General features: G+C 43.8%; 2 protein-coding genes across 2 annotated transcripts in view; one reads left to right on the top strand and one right to left on the bottom strand.

Annotated features, from left to right (window-relative positions):
* Positions 1–10,684, top strand: part of LOC109514937 (heparan-sulfate 6-O-sulfotransferase 3-like) — a 14,985-nt gene extending 4,301 nt beyond the window's left edge. The window contains exon 2 of the mRNA XM_019868404.1: positions 9,458–10,684. Coding sequence (XP_019723963.1) covers positions 9,458–10,181 — 724 coding nt within the window. The 3' untranslated portion in view covers positions 10,182–10,684. The remainder of the gene's footprint in view (positions 1–9,457) is intronic.
* Positions 10,685–13,533: 2,849 nt separating this feature from the next.
* LOC109514932 (kelch-like protein 41b) lies at positions 13,534–18,722 on the bottom strand. Its single transcript, XM_019868398.1, has 7 exons — positions 18,580–18,722; positions 17,296–18,484; positions 16,876–17,033; positions 16,335–16,442; positions 14,797–14,982; positions 14,573–14,719; positions 13,534–14,493 (listed from the first exon to the last, which is right to left on the bottom strand). Exons 1-7 carry the CDS (start codon positions 18,582–18,584, stop codon positions 14,382–14,384), a joined length of 1,905 nt encoding a protein of 634 aa, XP_019723957.1. The 5' UTR covers positions 18,585–18,722; the 3' UTR covers positions 13,534–14,381.
* Between the last annotated feature and the right edge of the window lie 1,228 nt (positions 18,723–19,950).

Here is a 19,950-nt window from a genome sequence, read left to right as displayed (position 1 = left end):
TATATATATATATATATATAAAAACCTTTGGAAGTAACATATTTTCCCATGATACCATAATGTCAATTATATATATACTAGACGGGTATGAGCGACGGTATAAAGCAGCAGCAGCACAAAATGCACCTCATTCCAGCAGCCTTTCAGAAATTCCTTTATTCGCGTAGGCTGGGCTGACCTTTACTGACTACAGCCTCCCATTTCTCCTTCCTATTGCTGTTGTATAGACTTGAAGGACATCGAGGCAGAGACCTCACAGGGATGCAAGATTAAGAAGTGAAGCAAAGGTTGAGACTAAAACTCTAAAGCTGCACTAGCTAGGGTGATATGAGTATAGATTTCTTGAATGTTATGCATCTAGGAGCATATTCAACCCTACGCGCTTAAGTCAATTTCTTACACGCCTTTCTTGCGCACTTTCATCGTGCTGCGATTTTCCTGTCCAGACTTCTGACACACCCAACATGGAAACCTGGAAAAATGATAAGATAAGAAAACCTTTATTAGTCTCGCAATGGAGAAATTCCCAATTCATAGCAGCAAAGTTATGAAAGGAAGAAGTAGAACAAAATATAGGAGCTGCTGGAAAGGACAGCCACTCTCACAGCGCCATCTTGAAGTCAAAATAACAAAAATAACACAACACAACACCGATCTTCACCACTTTCCTGCATACACTTTGTTGGCTGAAGCAGTTATAGATGAAAGAGGAGAGGATCAAAGTGTCCTTTTACCAGTGGATCAGAGACGTCATGCTGAAAATGTGCACATGTCTGCTACAAGCGAAGTTTTGAAAGCAAACACGAAGCTGTAGCGTCCATTGACAAAAAGAGATTAGTTCACTTCTCCTGTCCCACGTAATCCGCTTCAACCCCAAGCCGCGACTCGCGGTTCCACATCCGCATCGGCGCTCTGCGCTAACGCTCCTTTCTTCTCATTGTCGGCTCCTCAAGCCTTGCATCCATCCAGCCGCAGAATGCCCAACAGCACCGACCCTTCCGCTGAACAAAGCGGGGCTGTGAAAATGCTGCCCATTACAGGCGCAAGACACAAGCGCCCCGGAGCTGTCCAGCAACGACAGTCAAATGGCGCCGACATTCCTCCCAATCAAAAACAGTGCTGGCATACACGTGCTGCCGAGAAGGCGCAACCACCAAGCACAGAGTCTCCCCCTTGATGAATGTCGTGGCCAAAAAATGCTGAAAACAGTCCACATCAGGTCTACACGACGTAACAACAAACACAAAGTGACAAAACAAACAGAAAAACAACAAAAAAAGCAAGGCTCATGAGAGCACTTGCCGACGGCTGCCTACTCGGGCGCCATCTTGGACTTCGTGTGCAACAACCAAAATAAACGTGATTCTGTGAAGTTGAAGGGTAGCCAGAATATCTGGACCGCGGCGTATTCACGCAACACGTGGATTCCCTTGAGATGCATTTTGAAAATATGTCACAGTATGATTTTGATATGAACTTGCCAGTGACGTGTGTGGCTCATCCGCAGGTTACTTTGAATGGGCATGTGTTTTTGCATTCACTTGTGAAAAAAATCCAATCGAAGCAGTTTAATCAGAATACTGTGCTCAACTGAATGCTGACGAGACGGTGCAAATTGAGAGTTGACCAGGTTGCTGAGCAACGCACAGTCCAAGTCCCATCAGCGCGTGGAAATGCTCCTCACAGGTGAAGAAAAAAGTCTGCTGGCGCGAATACATTTTTTTCACCAACTTAGATGGCATAATGTAGATGGTCTGCCGTCATTGTAATGTAGCAGGGACATAGTCGCTAAGCGTACAGTATATAGGACAGGTGTGCCCGAACCCCTGGCCACACGTCAGCACATATCAGCCAAGTCGGCGGTGAGCGTCGTCACTCGCTCGCTGTCAGTGGCTGTGAAATGACTCAAAATGCGCAACATGATGTTTTTCCTTTGAGAGGCGCTAGTCCTACAGACTCCAGAACACGAAAGTCAAAAGACTCTTTAAATCTTTGGGACAATGCACACTGCCAGATTTGTCAGGGAACGCCCTGATTTCAAGGTCGCTCCATCCATGCGAGTACATTTCATGAAGGCGCAGAAGTGGCACACTTAAGTCGATGGGAGAATCGGCGCAGCCAAAACAAGTGTGCGGCATCGCGTCATTTGTGATTCAAGCACAAGGGAGAATATGCCCCTTAATGTGTGCGAAAGCAAACACACACCTTGCCACTTTTCCAAATCGTGCAGTTGTACTTGTCTTGACTGCAGTCCCTCATGTAGTCACCTAGTTTTCACCACAGCAATAGCATCACACTCATTCTGTATGTGTACATGCCCAGACAACCCCTCTGCTCTCTGGAAGCCTCGCCTTTTTGCTATTCCATCTGGTCCAAAATAGCACCTTGTATACGACAAGAATGAAGTGTGTCACTCCCTTCATTCTGCATCCCCGGGTTGGGTTCCCAAGTGGAAAGAGGGCTATTCACTGAAAAAGTGTGTGTTTGTGTGGTTGTTCCTTAATATTCGTTGCTTAAGGTTCTCTATCCTCACTGTACAACGGAACCCCTTAAGGCAGGGGTGTCAAACTCATTTTTGTCCCGGGCCACATTGTAGTTACGGTTGCCGTTGGAGGGCCGTTATGAATTTTGGGAAACCATATAAATGTTTAATCCCCTCCACATATTACATACACAGCGCACAACAAACTGATGAATAACTAGTTTTAAAATCAGAAATCAAGAATAATGACTGTTCTTGTGGATTCCATATGACATTTTCAAATTTTGCTTCAGACTTTAGCAAACATCATGCAACTTGACATGCTTGATTTGCTTTTGCGGGCCACATAAAATGATGTGGCGGGCCAGATCTGGGCCCTGGGCCTTGACTCTGACACCTGTGCCATAAGGCCACTCCAATCTCAGATTTCTTGAGCATTCAAAAACATTTTACATTGGAAAAGTTCTTTTCCAGGATTACGACAACTATCATAAACCCCTGATTAACCCTACAGGCGAATTACTTTTTTTTTTTTTTTTTTTTTTTTTATAAATGTCACACAACTATAAAATGATATTAAGATACCAAAACACAACCCACAATGGTGATTTGCATCACAGATGCAACTCACACATCACAGTATTGTAAAAAGAAGTTAGCCTCTGCAAAATGCAAAAAACCCACAACACTGCGCCGTGATATCGTCAAAATGTGACGATGCCTCAAGTGAATGCAAATGTATTGTTCACCAATATTTTTTTTTCCAGAGCTGTCAAATCCAGGTCGGGAAAATAAAAATTCACAGTTTTGCTTTAGCCACAAATGCTTCTACTCATCCGACAGTTAGAGCTGGTTTGCCTGCCACATGAGTCAAAGCACTTCTCGTTGTTTTCTTCCCATGTTTTTCTTATGCTAAGTAAGATCTGTTCTTAATTGTAAGCCAATGGTAAGTAACACACGCTGATTACCGGAATTATTTACTCCTCGCCGAAGTGAGTGAGGTCCCATGAGGCACGCTGAGGTCATAAGCCAGAATCAAATGCCCGTGCCGGCCTAAAAACAAAACAAAACAGGCTCATTAGTTTGAGTAGTCAACTATTCTTGAACGTTTTAGCTATCCTGTAAAGAATATTCACCAATCCCTGGTGAATGTGCGGTTAACACATTTTCATGACAGTGCTGAGGATGGGGCTTCGAATCTGGGCTCTGGCCTTTCTGTGTGTGTCCTCCCCATGATTGTTTTGTTAAGTTAATGACATGATAACATAATATACACATTTTAAGCATTTCAAGCCGCATCTTTAACTCGTTTCCCTTGTTACCAGAGAGAGCACTTGGTGCTTTTTTTTTTTTGTTTTTGTTGTTTGTTTTTTGTGTGTCTCCTTTTTGCCTATAATACTACTCCAGAGAGAAGCGTGTGCAAGCATATCTGGCACGGATTTGTTCTTAATTGTGCAAGTAATCAACACTCTGAGCTAGGTGTAATCTACATCTTGCCTTGACGAGTTGCTTCTCCCATTCGGGCACGTAGCAAGAGTGTGTATCATAAATTGCATAAGATTACATGAAGCATCATATTGGACTTTTCAAAAGGATACGCTAAATGAGTTTAAGGCCAAGGGTTTAGTGTGGGTAGCTTGGTGTCCTTGAGGCAATGATGAGCCAATTAACAAGGCAAATATTGATCTTTTGCTGTGAGTTGCCTTAGGTTTTTTTTTTTTTTTTTTAAAGGCTGTCCACATGGTGAGAGGGAGGCAGCTGTGTGCATTGTGTAAACCTTTCACCAATGGCTTGTGAAATATTAAACAGTTTATAAGGAATAAAATAAAGCTTCAAATATTAAATACTCTAAATCAGGGGTGCCCAAGCTTTCTGACCGAAGATCTACTTTTTGATCAACCAACCTCCTGCGATCGTCCCGTTACCACACATGCGCGCATACGCACACACTTACACATGCATTCCATGATGAGCAACAGCCACAACTGCCCCGAAGATGAATAAAACAGAAAAACAAAGTAGGCACAAGAGTTTGTGGGTTTGTGAAAAGGAAATGACTGCCTACCTTCGTTGATACCTGACGCGGAGGCATGGGACGCGCTTTTGCACTGTGTTAACTATCGTAGCTCACGTGTACTGTTTTAAAATGTTTCTCTCGGCCCTCCAGATTCCTGTTCTTTGCCAGTGCCCTCGGTGATTTGTGCATGAAATAATCTCTGAATGAGAATGATAATAACAATAAAAGATATAGCGCAACAGCTCTGATTGCAAGCTGCAATTGCAGACTGCTGACCACTAACAACTTCTGGTGATGCAGGTCGCGTGCCACCAGAGGTTAAGGGTAACCTGCTTTTTTATTTTAGTTTATTTTTTAAATACGTTTTGTGAAAGTGAGACTGATAGGATGCAAAGGGTGCAGTGTGAACTAACACACAAGTATAAGATAACCTTTATTTGTCCCACATTGGGGAAATTTGCAGTCTACAGCAGCAAAATGTGGGGGGGTTGAAAAGAAAAAAACAAAGTGTTGCATGCACAAAATAAATAAATGTTTCAGAAAAAGAACTGTACACAGTATGTCATATAAGTAACACGCACACAGACACAAATGTTTTGGCTTTTAAAAAAACCAAAAAATCCCCTCTACAGCACTTGCGATCGACTTGAGACCAGTCCGTGAGCTACCGGTCGATTGGGATCAACGTATTGGGCACCACTGCTCTAAATCATTTTTTAAATGGTGATAGAAGCTTTTTGTTTCAATGAAGAGGAGCATAAAAGCTCCTTCGATGTCTGTCTGTTGCTCACACTTTTCTTTGCCACTGTTGAATGTTGACATAAATAACTCAATCCTTTACTTAGTACCAGGCAGTGTGGGCACTGGGCCATGGAAACCTTTTAACCAATGTGGCTAAAAAGTAGAAACAGTGAATACCGGTCGCCACATCCTCCTTTCCTTCATGTTGCTTTTTAACTGGTTGGCGGTTCAAGGACACGCCACAGCCAATTACCGTGCCTCGCCTTGAGAGACAACCCATAATCTCTCAGCAACGATAGCGCAAGTGGAGGCGGGGCTGCACAGAGCTGTGATGACACTGTATCCACCTGTTGCGCTCAGGGTTCAAATAAACAACCAGGCCGTTGGCATCGCTCTGACTGCATTAAAATTGTAATACTTCAAATGAATTCCCATTTTTAAGAACTAGAACTGTAATCTGATTACGTGTTTTTTTTCTGTAACAACGAAAAACAGTAAAACAATGACAATAAACAGCATGAAGCATCTTTTTGAATATTTACTAATTCGATCTGAAATCACCACCATATAGTGCTCATATCTCAAGTTTCAAAAAAATCGGCTGAACGACGGCTCGTATCTAGAAAAACTCACAAGTCGTGTCACTAATATCTCAAGGCCCTACTGTATAACAAAGTTAATTAGGGTCGTAAATATTTGGTGCCCAGGTACCCATGCCCGCCGACATGTCCCTGACTGAGACTGTTCAGAATGTGCAGCGGTCAGAATAAACATTCATGCAATTCTTTTGTCATCTTTATTATCTGCCAGTTATGGTGCCGCAAACGAAAAAGCACACAAAACACAAGACCTCAGAAACCATCAATTGTTATCGACCGTCATCATGTGACCCAACCTCTATCCCATATGACTAAAGTGGAGAACATGGCGGCCACACTGAGGATTTGTATCTGCGAAATTAAGCGCATCATGTGCAGGAAAGGAACTAATTAAGCTTTCAAAGGGGCATTTTTCTCACAAAGTCTCTGAATCTGAAGTACTTCGCTTTGCTGTTGCCTGAAAACTCACAAGAGGTAGTCTACAGGATGACATGGAAAAACATGCGCATTTGGTTTCTGCCGCTGATAACCAGAAGGTCATCCAATCTTTGTGTACGATTTCTATTTCCTTTTTAAGTATGCTGTTTGGAAAAATACTGAGAGCCGACTTCTTGCTTCACCTGTGCTGCGCTTTGGTAATCACTCAACTCAAGGGAATAATGGCGGCTGGGTTCAAAAACGATATAGCCTTGCAGAGTTCATCTTTTACAGAGATGAACTCTAGAGGAGGTAGATTGTGTGATCAGCTGAAGGAAATGACAAACAACCCGCGGAGGCTATCCACCTTCATAGAAACACAATTTCTTGACATTGCGTTAGTCCTCAATACCCTCATGCACTCATGCATTTCACTCTATGACTGTGGACATTTGAAGCAAGGTTTCCATGTCCACTAATGTCATGTTTACAGCAACTTGTACTGCCTTTGGGGGTCAGGAGGTGTTCACACGGCACACATTTGCTCCGGTGCCGCACCAATGTACTGAATTTTGTTGCGATATATTTTACACCGGAGCAAATTTTGTGGAGCGGTCACACGTACAAAGCCGCTGAGCGTGTTAACCCCGGCATAGCACTGGTGCAGCGCCACTTGCGGTCACACGGCAGTTTCTGCAGCGGTGCAAAACGATAGAAAACAAAGAGCTGTCATGTTGGTTCTTTTTAAAACATACACAACTCAAGCAACTGCTGTACAGGCACGTCCTTCTCCTTCGAACAAACTACACAAACAACTCCGAGACAGTCCAGTCTCCTACAAAAGGAAAGATGACGTTTGGGGACTATTCCTCCCCGTTCTAGTTGAGATGGTATAACCCAAAGGTGCCGCTTGCTACTGTTATTGCCAGCCATGTCTTGTGTCGTTATTAAACACATGACGGAAGTACAACAGAGCACGAAAGCAACGCATTCTCGCCGTATGTAATCAACTCTTCCCATGCGTAGCAAGGCTACTCCCACCCCGCAAACGAGCATTTGCTCCGGAGCAAATTGTAGCGTTCACATGTACCATTTTACATCGGTGCTGCCCCGCAAACGAGCATTTGCTCCGGAGCAACTTTTTAAACCACCTCCCTGAGGTGGTTTTTAAATTTGCTCCGGAGTAAGCTGTTTTCAGGGGCTACACCGGTGTAACTTTGTACGTGTGACCGCTCTACTGGCGTAGCACCGGTGTAGCACCGAGCAAATGTTGCCGTGTGAACACCCCTAATATAACAGTCAATTTGATCAGTAGTGTAGGATGAATATTAATATATTAAAACAAAATTAAAATGTATCTGTTGGTGATGAAATACGACCGTGACAGTTATCTCTATTTTTTTGTATCGATTCCAAATAAATGCGACCTTATTTTTTTTTCAAAATATTGGGACACGCTAATGCAGCCGAACCCTGAGATGTTGTTCTCTTCATCGCTGGCGACTTTGACGGTGGTCCTTGACATGTTGCTTGTGTCGGTGTCTCCAAAAGTGAGAGGACATCTCCTCGGTAAACAAGCAATGTCCTTCGTTCAGCTGCGCTCGACAGAGAGAAACTGAATAACTGAGACACTTACTGCACTTCTTCATACAAAAGAGCTCTTATAATGCAGTAAAACCTGAAAGGAGCAACACTTGAGAAATACATGTTGCATGCACTGTATAAGCACTCACTCACTCACCTCTGGTTTCTGACAGTTTATGCAAAAAGTCTTAGGTTCTTGAAGCCAGTTTTTGCAGCAGCTGTCGATGTGTCCTGTAACAGATGATCTTGAAGGTAAAGGTGCTGGATGTGGAGGTGCTGGGCTCATTACACACGGCCAACAGTTCCTGATTGGATGGACTGCCAAATTCACTCAAACACCTTTGGAGTCTATTTCTGCTTCCACAATGTCAAAGACTGTATGCCCCTCTGCTGTACGGTATTTAAAGGTAATGAGCGTAGCCGCTTGAATTGGTTAGGAGGTAAGTCAGCTGTGTTCACACCCACAGTGGCGCAACCAGCCTACCTGTGTCCGTGTCACGTTGCGTACAAGGCAGGAATAAAGAACTGCTTCGTACGCAACAGAGCGAACGAGAGTAGGTGGATCCCCGAAGTAGCAGACACTGACAAGGTTTTCGTCTTAACAAATAAAATTTATTACAAACGAAAAACACCGTCTAAAGGAAAACAGAAAACGCTGGTCAAAACGAGAACCAGGAAATAATGTAACGTGAAAAAAGAAAGCGCTTGCGAAAAACGGCAAGGGAAAGATAAGACAATTTACTCGATAAACTATGCGTTATAGATAATCCCACTGGGATGACGAAAGTGTAGCGAACAACAATTGAGTACAAATAAGGTTACGAGCATGGGCAACAGCAGCGGCACGGCAAGCAATACTCCGGCAATAAGTCGACAGCCGGAGCGCCTAGATATAGCAGGTGTGATCACAGAACAAATGCGCCACAGGTGTGCAGTCGGCAGAATGAATGCCTGCCACCTACTGTCAAATACGGAACATGACAGTCCGAGTACAAAAATACCAAATGAAAGAAAACTCCATCCATTCGCCCAGTTAGATTGCACTATGCAATAGACTCGCACTGGGAATGACAATAAAACCCAAGGAGTGGACCCCACTTTAATGAAATAGTGGCAGACAATTAAAGCAGGGTACACATATACTGATCATCGGGCACCAATTTGAGAATCCCCTGTATTCCAACCAAAGTCAACAAAGGCCTGATTATGAGATGCCTCTAAAATATTATTGTTTGATAATCCCGTGGTGTGGGGTGTGTTTAGAAGAATTCTTTATCTCCTTTCACTTGGAAAAATGGATCGGTGTCAGCAAAGGCCTTGCTCTTTCGTGTGTATTCTGCTTAAGTTTTGATGCATAAGAATGTTGACAGAACATTCCTGAATATCACTGCCATCACTGAGAGACTTGCAAGCATGATACGCACACTGAAAGTTGACCTAGTCTTTTTCAAACCGGCACCGGGCTTATTGCCGGAAATAAAATCACTTAAGGAAATGGTGAAGAACAAACAGTCGTGACACAGCGTCATGGAGACACTTTATCTGCCTTTCCTCATTAAAAAGCTGTTGCCTGGAAGCCGCACGCCTCATCTTTTCGACTTTCTGCTTTCCCTGCAGGAATTTCTACTATATTACCATGCTACGAGACCCTGTGTCACGCTTCCTCAGTGAGTGGAAGCATGTACAGCGCGGCGCCACCTGGAAAACCGCCCTGCACATGTGTGACGGCCGCCCACCCACTCAGGACGAACTTCCAGCCTGCTACAGCGGCGAGGACTGGACCGGCGTGACCCTGGCAGACTTCATGGATTGTCCCTCCAACCTCGCCAACAACCGCCAGGTGCGCATGTTGGCTGACCTCAGCCTCGTAGGCTGCTACAACATGTCGTCTATGAGCGAATTGGAACGAGGCCGCGTGCTGCTCGCCAGCGCCAAGGCCAACCTGCGTAACATGGCCTTCTACGGTCTGACCGAGTACCAGCGAAAGACGCAACACTTATTTGAGCGGACTTTCAACCTGCGTTTCATTCGGCCCTTCACGCAAATCAATAGCACGCGCGCCGCCAGCGTGGGAATCAACAAGAAAGTGCAGTGGCGCATCGAGGGGCTGAACGCCCTCGACGTGGAGCTCTATGAGTACGCCAAGGAGCTTTTCCTGCAGCGCTACCAGTACAACCGCCAAAAGCAGCGTCAAGGGGAGCGTCTCCGGCGGCGGCAGGAGAAGCAGCGTCTCCACAGGACCTACCTGGCGCAGTTGCTGAGATTAGGAGGAGCTGAGAAAGAGGAGGAGCAGGTGCTTGCCACGACGGAGGACTATAACAGCCAGGTGGTGCAATGGTGATGAGGAAATAGCATAGACCAAGCTAACTGTCGTTCTCCTCCCCTTTGCTGTCAATCTGCCAAATTCTTCTCCTCCCATCGTCCTTTGTTGGCTGGCCAAAAGGTGTCTTAATATTTATGATTGATGTGTTTGTAACATTTTGTATGTGTTGTTTCTCATGGCTATTTTTGGCTCTGCAGTTGTAAAATGCATTTAACTTTCATGAGCAAAGCCAAATGTTTGAGACATTTGGCTAGAAGTGTATGTCTGCAAAAAAACGGTGCAGCAGTTTTAGAAAATTCATAGAACCACAAATGGACTTTAAGGATTTTCTCTGTAATGTTCTAGTGCTGTGTTCACCGTTAAATTATTGTGCTTACTTTGTGGCTAGGTCAGAAAATCAAAGCACAAACTTGGCTGTCGTCTCTCTTGCCTCCTACTCACTGACCTCCACAAATGAGACTCAATCAAGGTTGTTCCTTTGCGGAAATTCTGTTAATAAAAATATACAGCATCCTGTGGTATCAATTTGTACTTGAGCGTCTTTTTCCTGGCCCATGTGGTTTCTGCTATCCACATACAAAAACACACGGCCAAGCATGGAAAATTGCTCCACAGCTGCAAGAAGATTGCGACTGTTTCATTGAAAGCACTACATTGGGAATACAAATCAAATTATGTTACGGTGAACGATGTATTCAGCTGCATGTGGCCAGCGACAACATAATGATTATTTTTAAAAATATGTATATTTTTGATTATTACGATTATTTTTATCAGAACTCCCTGCCCCCTCCCCAATACATCTTGAAAAAACACTGATCAAGATTCAAGATATGTTTTCAACGGAAAACAGGGTTAAAAAAAAATGTGAAAAAATAACGTGAGAAATCTAATATATTAAAAAACATTGAAAAGAGAAAAACAAATATCCAAATCCGCTGGTCCCGAACTATAAATATACAGGGGTTGACAGTAGTTTTATCAGCAGTCACCAGTAGATGGCAGAAATACTGCCCGATGCTACAACGTGCGTAGAGCTAATATTTTTTTGCAGATTTGGAATGATATAGGCGGCCCGGTGGTCCAGCGGTTAGCACATCAACCTCACAGTGCAGAGGTACAGGGTTCAATTCCAGCTCCGGCCTCCCTGTGTGGAGTTTGCATGTTCTCCGCGGGCCTGCGTGGGTTTTCTCCGGGTACTCTGGTTTCCTCCCACATTCGAAATGGCAGGTCAGTGGAACACTCTAAATTGTCCCTAGGTATGATTGTGAGGGCGGATGGTTGTTCGTCTATGTGTGCCCTGCCATCGGCTTGCAACCGGTTCAGGCTGTCCCCCGCCTACTGCTCGAACACAACTGGGATAGGCTCCAGCACCCCCTGCGACCCTTTTGAGGATAAAGCGGTTCCGAAAATGGATGAATGGATGGATGGATGGAATGATATACAGGGCAAACGTAGTCCCTCAAAAAAAGAAACATTTTGTGAGTATGTTTTTGTGAAAAAAATATGCAGATTGAATACTTGCAGTCGTTGAATACTGTAGTAATTGTTATGCAAGAGTGCCTTTTGCACTGAAGAAAAATAGTTGATCATTCATACATGCATTGAAAAATGTATTATCAAAAATGAAAAATATTAAGAGCATGTATTTTGCAAATCTGCACGTATTTTTCCCTTCTTTAAATCACAGTTTTGTCATACATCTGGTTAGGAAGAGTGTGTGGTGCTCTGTGGCCCACTCAATAACACTGCTCAAAAATTGTGGCCCCCTCCAGCATTTAAGTTGCAGATCCATGCCTAACATCATCATCCTGATACTAGAACACCGTGGCTGCGACTCCCCATCATCTATCCCACTGTTGTCGAGGACGCATTGTCATTATTCGGGCATTGATATCTTGGCCTGTGCCCATCAGCCTCCAACTTCATTTTGTGACGACTGTAAATTGACCGTTATGACAAGGGGGTGGTTCGTGCATCTGCTTCACAGTAAAGGGTCCATGGGTTCAGATCTCGGTTCGGGCCCTACTGTGTGGGCATTTGCTTCGTCTCCCTGTTAGGTTTTTGTTTAGATTACATTTGGTTTTGTTCCCTCATGTACCTGTTTTTTCTCCACCTGTTCTCGTCATCCGTGTCCCTTGTGTTGAACCAATCAGCTCCCTCAACCCTTTGTGTCTTGTCCTGGTGTTTCTCGTTGTCTCGTCACTTTGCTTGTATTTAGTTCCCTGGGTTCTGGCAGTCTTTGTTGGATCATTGTGTGCGTGCATCTGTGTGCCCATGTCATATTTTGTTTCTGTCATAGGCTTTTGCTACTTTGTTTTCTTGTGATTTCCAGGACTTTGTTCAGTATTTGAGTTTTTTCCAGTGTACCCTGCAAGTGTTTTTCGTGAATACATTTTGTTCAGTACACCCTGCTCCTCCTTCTGGGGTCCTCCGTGCACTACCTCGCAAAACGTGACACTCTCTGCGCTTTCTGGGGTTTTTTTTTTTTTTTTTTGGTGTACTCGGGCTTCCTTCCGCAAAACATGCATGTTAAGTTCATTGAAGACATTAAATTGTCCAGGTGTGAATCTAAGTGCAAATGGTAGTGCATACCCTGGCAACCAGTCCAGTGTAACCGCCTCTTACCCAAAATCAGTTAGAATAGCTTCCAGTTTACCTGCTGGACTAATGCAGACCGGCACCATTCTTTTGGGATCACATAACATTGCTGCCAAGTCTTCTAGGTGGTTTGTACCCTTGTTTGCAGCATCATCACCCTGTTGTACTTTTGAAGCAATTATTGCATGCATACTGTACATGCTATCCAGATTAAACTGAATGTTTAGCTCATTAGCCACGCTGAGCTAAATCATTAGGATTAAAAAAAAAAAAAAAAAGTAAAATTATTGCAAATAGCTGGATGGGAACAGCATATATACTGTATAAGTTATATCATCTGCAATTGGCTGGCAACCAATTGATGGTGTACCCCTCATGCTGCCCAAAGTCAGCTGGGATAGGCTGTAGGATGGCCGTTACCCTCATGAGGATAAAGCAGTCCTGATAATGGATGGACAGACATCATAACACAATTCCCTCGTGAATTTAAACACAACAGTCAATGACAGGGTGGCGCTCTCCTGCGATCTGCTGTACAGTCATTGAGCAACATCATGAACTATTTGCTGAAATCGTTTCTGGTGGATGAGTGAACAACGGAAACAAAAGATTTTCCATAACACAGCTATGTCAATACAGAATATAGAAAACAAAATTCGGACTTTATTCTTGTTATATTTTGGATTCCGATTTATACACGTGTCTTTAATTCTTTTTCTTGAAAGGTCAGTTACACCTTAAGATTTGTGCCATAAGATTTACTACCTAATGTCACAACGCTGCTTTTTTATTTTTCTGTGGAAGGCTGTACTTTTTATACGTAAAATGAAGCATTTGAAAACACATTGGTTAAATTGCAAATGCTCTGAGAATGCATCTATATATCGGTAATGAGACTGGTGGGATGTCTTCCCATTAATAACATATCAACGGAGGTACGTCGCACGCCCTTCCATTTACTGCTTCACTGGTCCATGCTTGTGAATGTTCTCAATCATCCAGGTCATTTCGTTCTCAGCTCATGAAATCAATCGCAACTGGACGGTTCGGGTTGTCTGAGTTTGGCCTTTCATCCGAGAAGGCTTCAACAGTTCATGCAACAAGGCTTGGTTCGGATTTGATTGCCCCAGCCTGAGTTGCTGTGGAGAACCCACCTGTTTAACGATTTAAATTTGTATGGTGCCGGCAACTGTGCCATTATTCTGTAAATATCATTTCATGCGTGCATGGCAACGAAATTTAACTCCTATCAGGCGAGGCTTACCAATAGCTTCAACTGCAGTAGGCTCCTTCTCTCTTTTAAGTCTAAATTGTCAGTATGTTGTCTGGGAGTTCACACAATCCCAAACAGTGTAAAAATGTTTATTTTACAAAATGCTGCAAACAGAGCTCGAGATAGAGTCATTTCCTTGGAACTGAGGGGTTGATGATGAGTCTTTGAAGAGGGGGCTGTGCCTTGATGATGCAGATTCAAATCATCAGAGTAGAGTAAATTTGGTGTCTGAGGCCAGCTTGCCTTTCAGAATGTGAAGAGAATGAGACAGCTCAGAGAAAGCCGGCCGGGTTGAGAAGGCAAGTGGATATGGGAAGGATGCTGTCAACGGGAGGCGCCTCTGTTTACAGTTTGGGCATCCTGGCTGCATTCAGGCGCATGGACACGCAGGAAGCACCGGCCGCGTAACGCATCTCCCTCAGCATGCCGCTCCACTGCTTCTTGTCATTCTCATACCTAAAGCAGGAACGTGAGATCTGTCACAGCTCGGTCCAATCGTACCTCGTGCAACATGCTGCCAAAAATGAAGACTTACTGCCAGACGTCGGTGACCTCTGTGGGAGCCACCTCCTTGTTCTCCACTTCAATCATGGCGAAGCCACCCACAGCGTACAGGGAGCCACCGGTGCTCACTAAGTTGACAGAGCTCCTCTCTTGGGGGAATTCTGCAAAAGGCTCCCACCTGGTGAGAATCAACCAGAGGATAAGGTCAAGCTGAAAACAAATTACACACATACAGTAGATAAACGTAGCACCTACTTGTTTGTCGCAAAGTTGTAGGTTTCACAGGAGGCAGTGAGGCCTCCCTCATTCACTCCACCAGCCACTATGATCTTGCCATCATAGATGACGGTCCCAAACATTGCTCTGGGTGTCTTCATGGCTGCCAACTCCCTCCACTCCGACTGCTTGTGGTTGTACACAAACATCTTGCCGAGAGCTTTGCTGTAGAGAATAAGGAAAAATGAAGGTAAGTGATATGGTTTGTGGGTGCTCTTTTTGCTTAATCATTTGTCAATTCGCAGGGGTGGGCAAAAACTACATGACGGACTTCCAGGGTGCCTTGTGTAGAGGTAGCGCGGGTGCTGCGGAGAAATCCAAAACAATTTAGTGAGGACCAAAGTAAAAATGTCGAGACAATAATGTATTAATAGCTTTTATAGTTACAGTCCACTTACATTGGGCTCAAGTGGTGCAGAGTTTGTTCTTATTGTCAGTTTGACTCACAGTACACTGTGAATGAAGGGCTCCACATATGGAGTCAATCACACGATTTCTGTCAGTCAAAATTCAAATAAGAAATATGTAATGCTTTATATCTTTTTTAAATGCAATTTTGTGTTTTTATGTCTTTCTTTATGTCAGCAAACAGTTTCTCCCAGACTGACTATTTATATCTGCTATTCACTTGGGGACAGTAAGTAAATTCCACAAGGACAGTTTTTGAGTAGATTTTACTTGCACAGTATATATATATATATATATATATTTTTTTTTTTTTACATCAGTCAGGGTTGAGGAACAAAGCCCCGACCTTCAGGTTGGGAGACAGCCATTCTATCACCTGAGCCATGACACTCCTAGTGTTAGTATCAAAGAAGATCCCAAAAACTGCTCTTGGAAGTATTTTGCCTGACACCAGCAAGTAATTAACTTGCTGATTTTTTTTTTAAACTTATACTATACAAGTCAACTCAGAAATTCTCCTTGTAAAATTTACTTTGAATTTCTAAGTGAAAGAAACCCAACTATATTTTTAATCCAAGTAAATATCACAATTTTTTTTTTTCTGAGTACCGCGTATATATCTTTTCAGCTGCTGAGTTTCTCTTGGGGTGAAGGAATTTATTGTGCATGCATGAAGCTTCCTTGTCAAGCAAAATTTGCACTGACACATTGCGATGGCTGCTTCACACATACAGCGTATATGTATTTTTCCTCTGGGACTGACACCTGCTCATCACTTGCTGTACTTGACTGATGGCTGAAAATGCAGATACAGAGAGAGCGTTTAATACGGAGGCTTAAAAAAAAAAAAACCTTGTCATGCAAGTCTCTGTTTATCTGATGCCTGACAACTGAATTTAGTCCTGCAAAAAACTGTCACAAAATTTATTCACATTCCATGAGTACAATACTATACATGTAGTATACTGATGCATGATGAGGAGTAGGATGACGTTTAATGAACAGCTCTATCTCGTGACAGTGGATTTCTTGTTTTTTTTTGGTTTTTATTTGCTCTATCATTGTGTGTGTGTGTCTCTGTCTCTCTCACACACACACACTAGACTCACTTGTCATCTGTCTTGCCACCAATGCAGTAGACCAGCCCCTTGTGGGACACCACAGCATGTCCATGGATCTTGAGAGGAAGCTTCTTACTCTCACTCCACCTCATCTTCCTGGAAGAGGAATATAGGAGCTTCGGAGTACAAGGCGCACCTTCAATGAATGGCCTATTTTAAAACGGTTTTCATATATAAGGCGCACTGCATTATAAGGCGCATAGAATAGAAGCTACAATTGTGGCTGCGGTTGTATTATGCATCCACTAGAGGGAGCTATGCAATGGGGAATACAATACAATACAGCTTTATTTATGTAGAACTTTCACAACCGCTGTAGCTGTAACAAAGCGCTTTACAAAACATTTAAAATACGACGGCCAAGAAATCAGAATATCGATCCATATATAAACCGCATCGGATGATAAGGTGCACTGTCGGCTTTTGAGAAAATGGAATGCTTTTAGGTGCACCTTATAGGCCGGAAAATACGGTACCTTAAAAGGACTATAACAGAGATCAAAAGTGAGGAAACAACAATTCTACTTACTCGATGTCATAGCACATGACAGTGTCCAGTGACTCATTAGTCTGCAGGTCTTTTCCAGCCACAGCAAACAGCAAGTTGTCACTCTCGCCGATGCTGAAAAGGCATCTCGGAGAGGGCATGGGTGGCAGGGCGACCCAGTCCGAGGCAAGAGGATCCAACTGAAGGAAAAGACACATATCTAGGTGAACTTTGCAGAAACAGACACTTTTGAGACATTTTGCGTGTTTACATGGCTTGATCTGCATTAAGGCATGGAAAGAAAAGACACACAATTGAATTCATGTGAATGTCTCTCTGCATTCAAACCAACACAGTGCATTGGCTAAAATGACACACACATTCCATCTGCTAATCTACACGCAATGCGCAAATTTAAACTTTAAAAACAGAGCCTTCTACTACTTAGAAAAAGATACTTACCATGTAGAAATAACATTGCAAAGGAACATCCTTGTTTTCCTCATCCACAAACAGCCCCCCGATGATGTAGAGCTGGTTCTTCTGTGACGTCAGGCTGACATGGTTGTGTGGCACCTGCTCCGACATGGCCGCCAGAAAGCACTCGTTCTCGTTCACGTCGTAGGCCACCGCCGCAGAGTCGTTCACCATCAGGATGAAGTCCCGTGTGTACATACCGTGTCTACGATCGTCGTTCAAAAAGCCAGGGAAAGGGCTGTCCTCCTCCTCGCTTCCTTCTTTCGTCGCCCCTTCCTTTTTCTTGGGCTTCTCGGGAAGTTTCCCCTTAAAGGCTTCTCTGATAACCTGAATTGTCTTCTGGAGTTCTGGGTCCGCCTTGATTATCTCATCAGTCTCCACTTTCTCTTTGAAGTACTTCTCGGGCAGCAGGCGGAAGCGGATGCAGTTGAAAGCATCTTTCAGGACCTTGGCACGCTTATCCTTGTCATGACGAACCCAGGCCATCACTGATTCAAACACCACCTCCTCCTTCTCCACATTCAGCGAATCTCCACCAATGATGGCGAACAGCTCGTGGGCTGCGAGTCGGAGGAAGTCCTCGTCTTTATGCAGCAGCTCAAAGTGGTCAGCGATAAAGTTGCGAGCGGCGATGGCAAGCCGGGGACAGCTGAGCACGAGGCCCATCCTGAAGATTGCCATGCAGTTGCCCACAGAGATCTTCTTCTGCAGGTAGTTGACACAAACGGTGAAAACTGAAGGGATCTGGAATTTGTTTGCAACAGCGATGATATCCTGAACATTGTCGTCTGTGAGGTCAATCTCTGCAGAGTAAAGGTACTGAATGATCATGTGCAGGACTGAGGCATTGACATCCTCCAGGACCACTTCTTTGGTGTTCTCCACCTCCTTCCCATCTTCTGTAAAGAAGATCTCCCTGAAGTAAGGGCTACAGGCGGCCATGATCAGTCGATGGCAGGGGAGGCTGCGGTCGCCAACCTTCAAGGTGCAATCGACAAACTTGTTCTCGTTCAGCAGCTCCTTCAAACCATCCTGGAGCAGAGTGCTCTGAAAAAGACGCAGCTCCTCCTTCATGGTATTAGGGTCCATGATGGTGGGGAAATGTTGAATGAGCAGAGTGGATTTGTCGAGAAAGGATGGCGACGTCGAGCGCGGGTCCTTTAGGTACTCAATCCTGACTGGAAAGGGCAGCAGTGAGAAAAGGGTCGCAGTGTGAAGCCCCTGCAATTGAATCCAGCCACCCCTCTAAATATAGCTGCCCCTGCCTACCTCATCTCCCCAGGAATCCGCCAGCGCCAAATCACTGCGCCGTACCAGCCTTGCGCTGGCCAGCAGCTGCTGTCCCAGACGGAAAGGAGCAACTGGTTGCTGAGGGTATGCCACCATGATTCAGCTCTTCGAGTGGCCAGATTAGAGTAAAGACAATAGTGTCAGAGCCCAAGAATGGCTTGGCTCGAGAATAACTAAGGGTACTAAGGATATATTTATAGCTGTCACTCTCACATAAAAACAGGGATTGGAATCAAAGGTTAAACTCACTGTACGATATTTTGACGGCAACAATATCGAGAATAAGCAGTTCAGAAGTTGGGGGGGGAGGGGAACCAAACACTTTTGTCCCTCTTTTTACAAGCTAATAAGTCCAATGAATATTTTTTCAGGAGCAAGAAAAATCTACGAAACATGGTTTTACAGGTGGCTTTGATATGAGGGGGTTGATAGCACATTAGAGAAATGATAGTTTCACATTCTTCATCAGACAGCCTGAATATACAGCAAATGTTTGACAGCAGCGTACTGACACTCAATTGCAGTTGACAGCATGGATAGTTTTCGTCTTGCCCCTAATACAAAATGATGCTTCAGACTCATGTGTGATTCAATTACTCACCTATTGGTCTCTTTAGTTTACATATTTTATCACATCTTTGTGATGTATCTTTCCGTTAATGCCAATGCCAATAATTGCTGTTTATTAATTTCAATGTTGTTGCAAATACAACTCAATTTCTTTGAAACTTTGTGGGTTGGTGTGAAGAACCCCCTCAAAAGAATGTCATACTCTTTTTTTTTTAAAATTCTGCAGACCTGAGTAGCGTTTTCTTTAAATTCTTAGTGAGTAATGCGTGGGTTATAATGACAAAAAAAATCAGGTGTGTGTGAGATGGGTATCTACAGAGGTGCTGAAATCGGACATTCAAATTAGGACTCAAATGAAATCAAAATTTAACAATTGTCATCAGGCAAGACCATGCCTTAATTATGATATTTAATGACAACAAGAACAGGTCCTCGTGTTTGAAAAACTACACACTGATAAATCTACAAAATGTGTTGTAACGACGACTCATCACAACGGATCAATGTGACTATCAAAGTCCATGCAAAGGTTTCAACTGATGACTAACCATTATTTGGAGTAGACAGACGATTACAAACCGTTCCAAAAATGGAGCAGTGCAAGTGCGGTGCAGCAGCTATGAGCACTAAAAGGTGAACGACACAATGTGCAAGATGCATTGGTCCTCTTTCACGGTGGTACAAATAAATTGTTTAACAAGCTGTTCACTTGCATCAACTAAGGCAATGAATGTGTTTTGAGTGAAACCAACTGCTAATTTGACTGGATCAATTGCATCC

Source organism: Hippocampus comes, unplaced genomic scaffold, assembly GCF_001891065.2.
Source record: "Hippocampus comes isolate QL1 unplaced genomic scaffold, H_comes_QL1_v1.1 scaffold41, whole genome shotgun sequence".
Classification (NCBI taxonomy): Eukaryota; Metazoa; Chordata; class Actinopteri; order Syngnathiformes; family Syngnathidae; genus Hippocampus; species Hippocampus comes.
The sequence above is the reverse complement of the archived record's forward strand: the minus strand, read 5'-3'. Positions and strand labels throughout refer to the sequence as shown.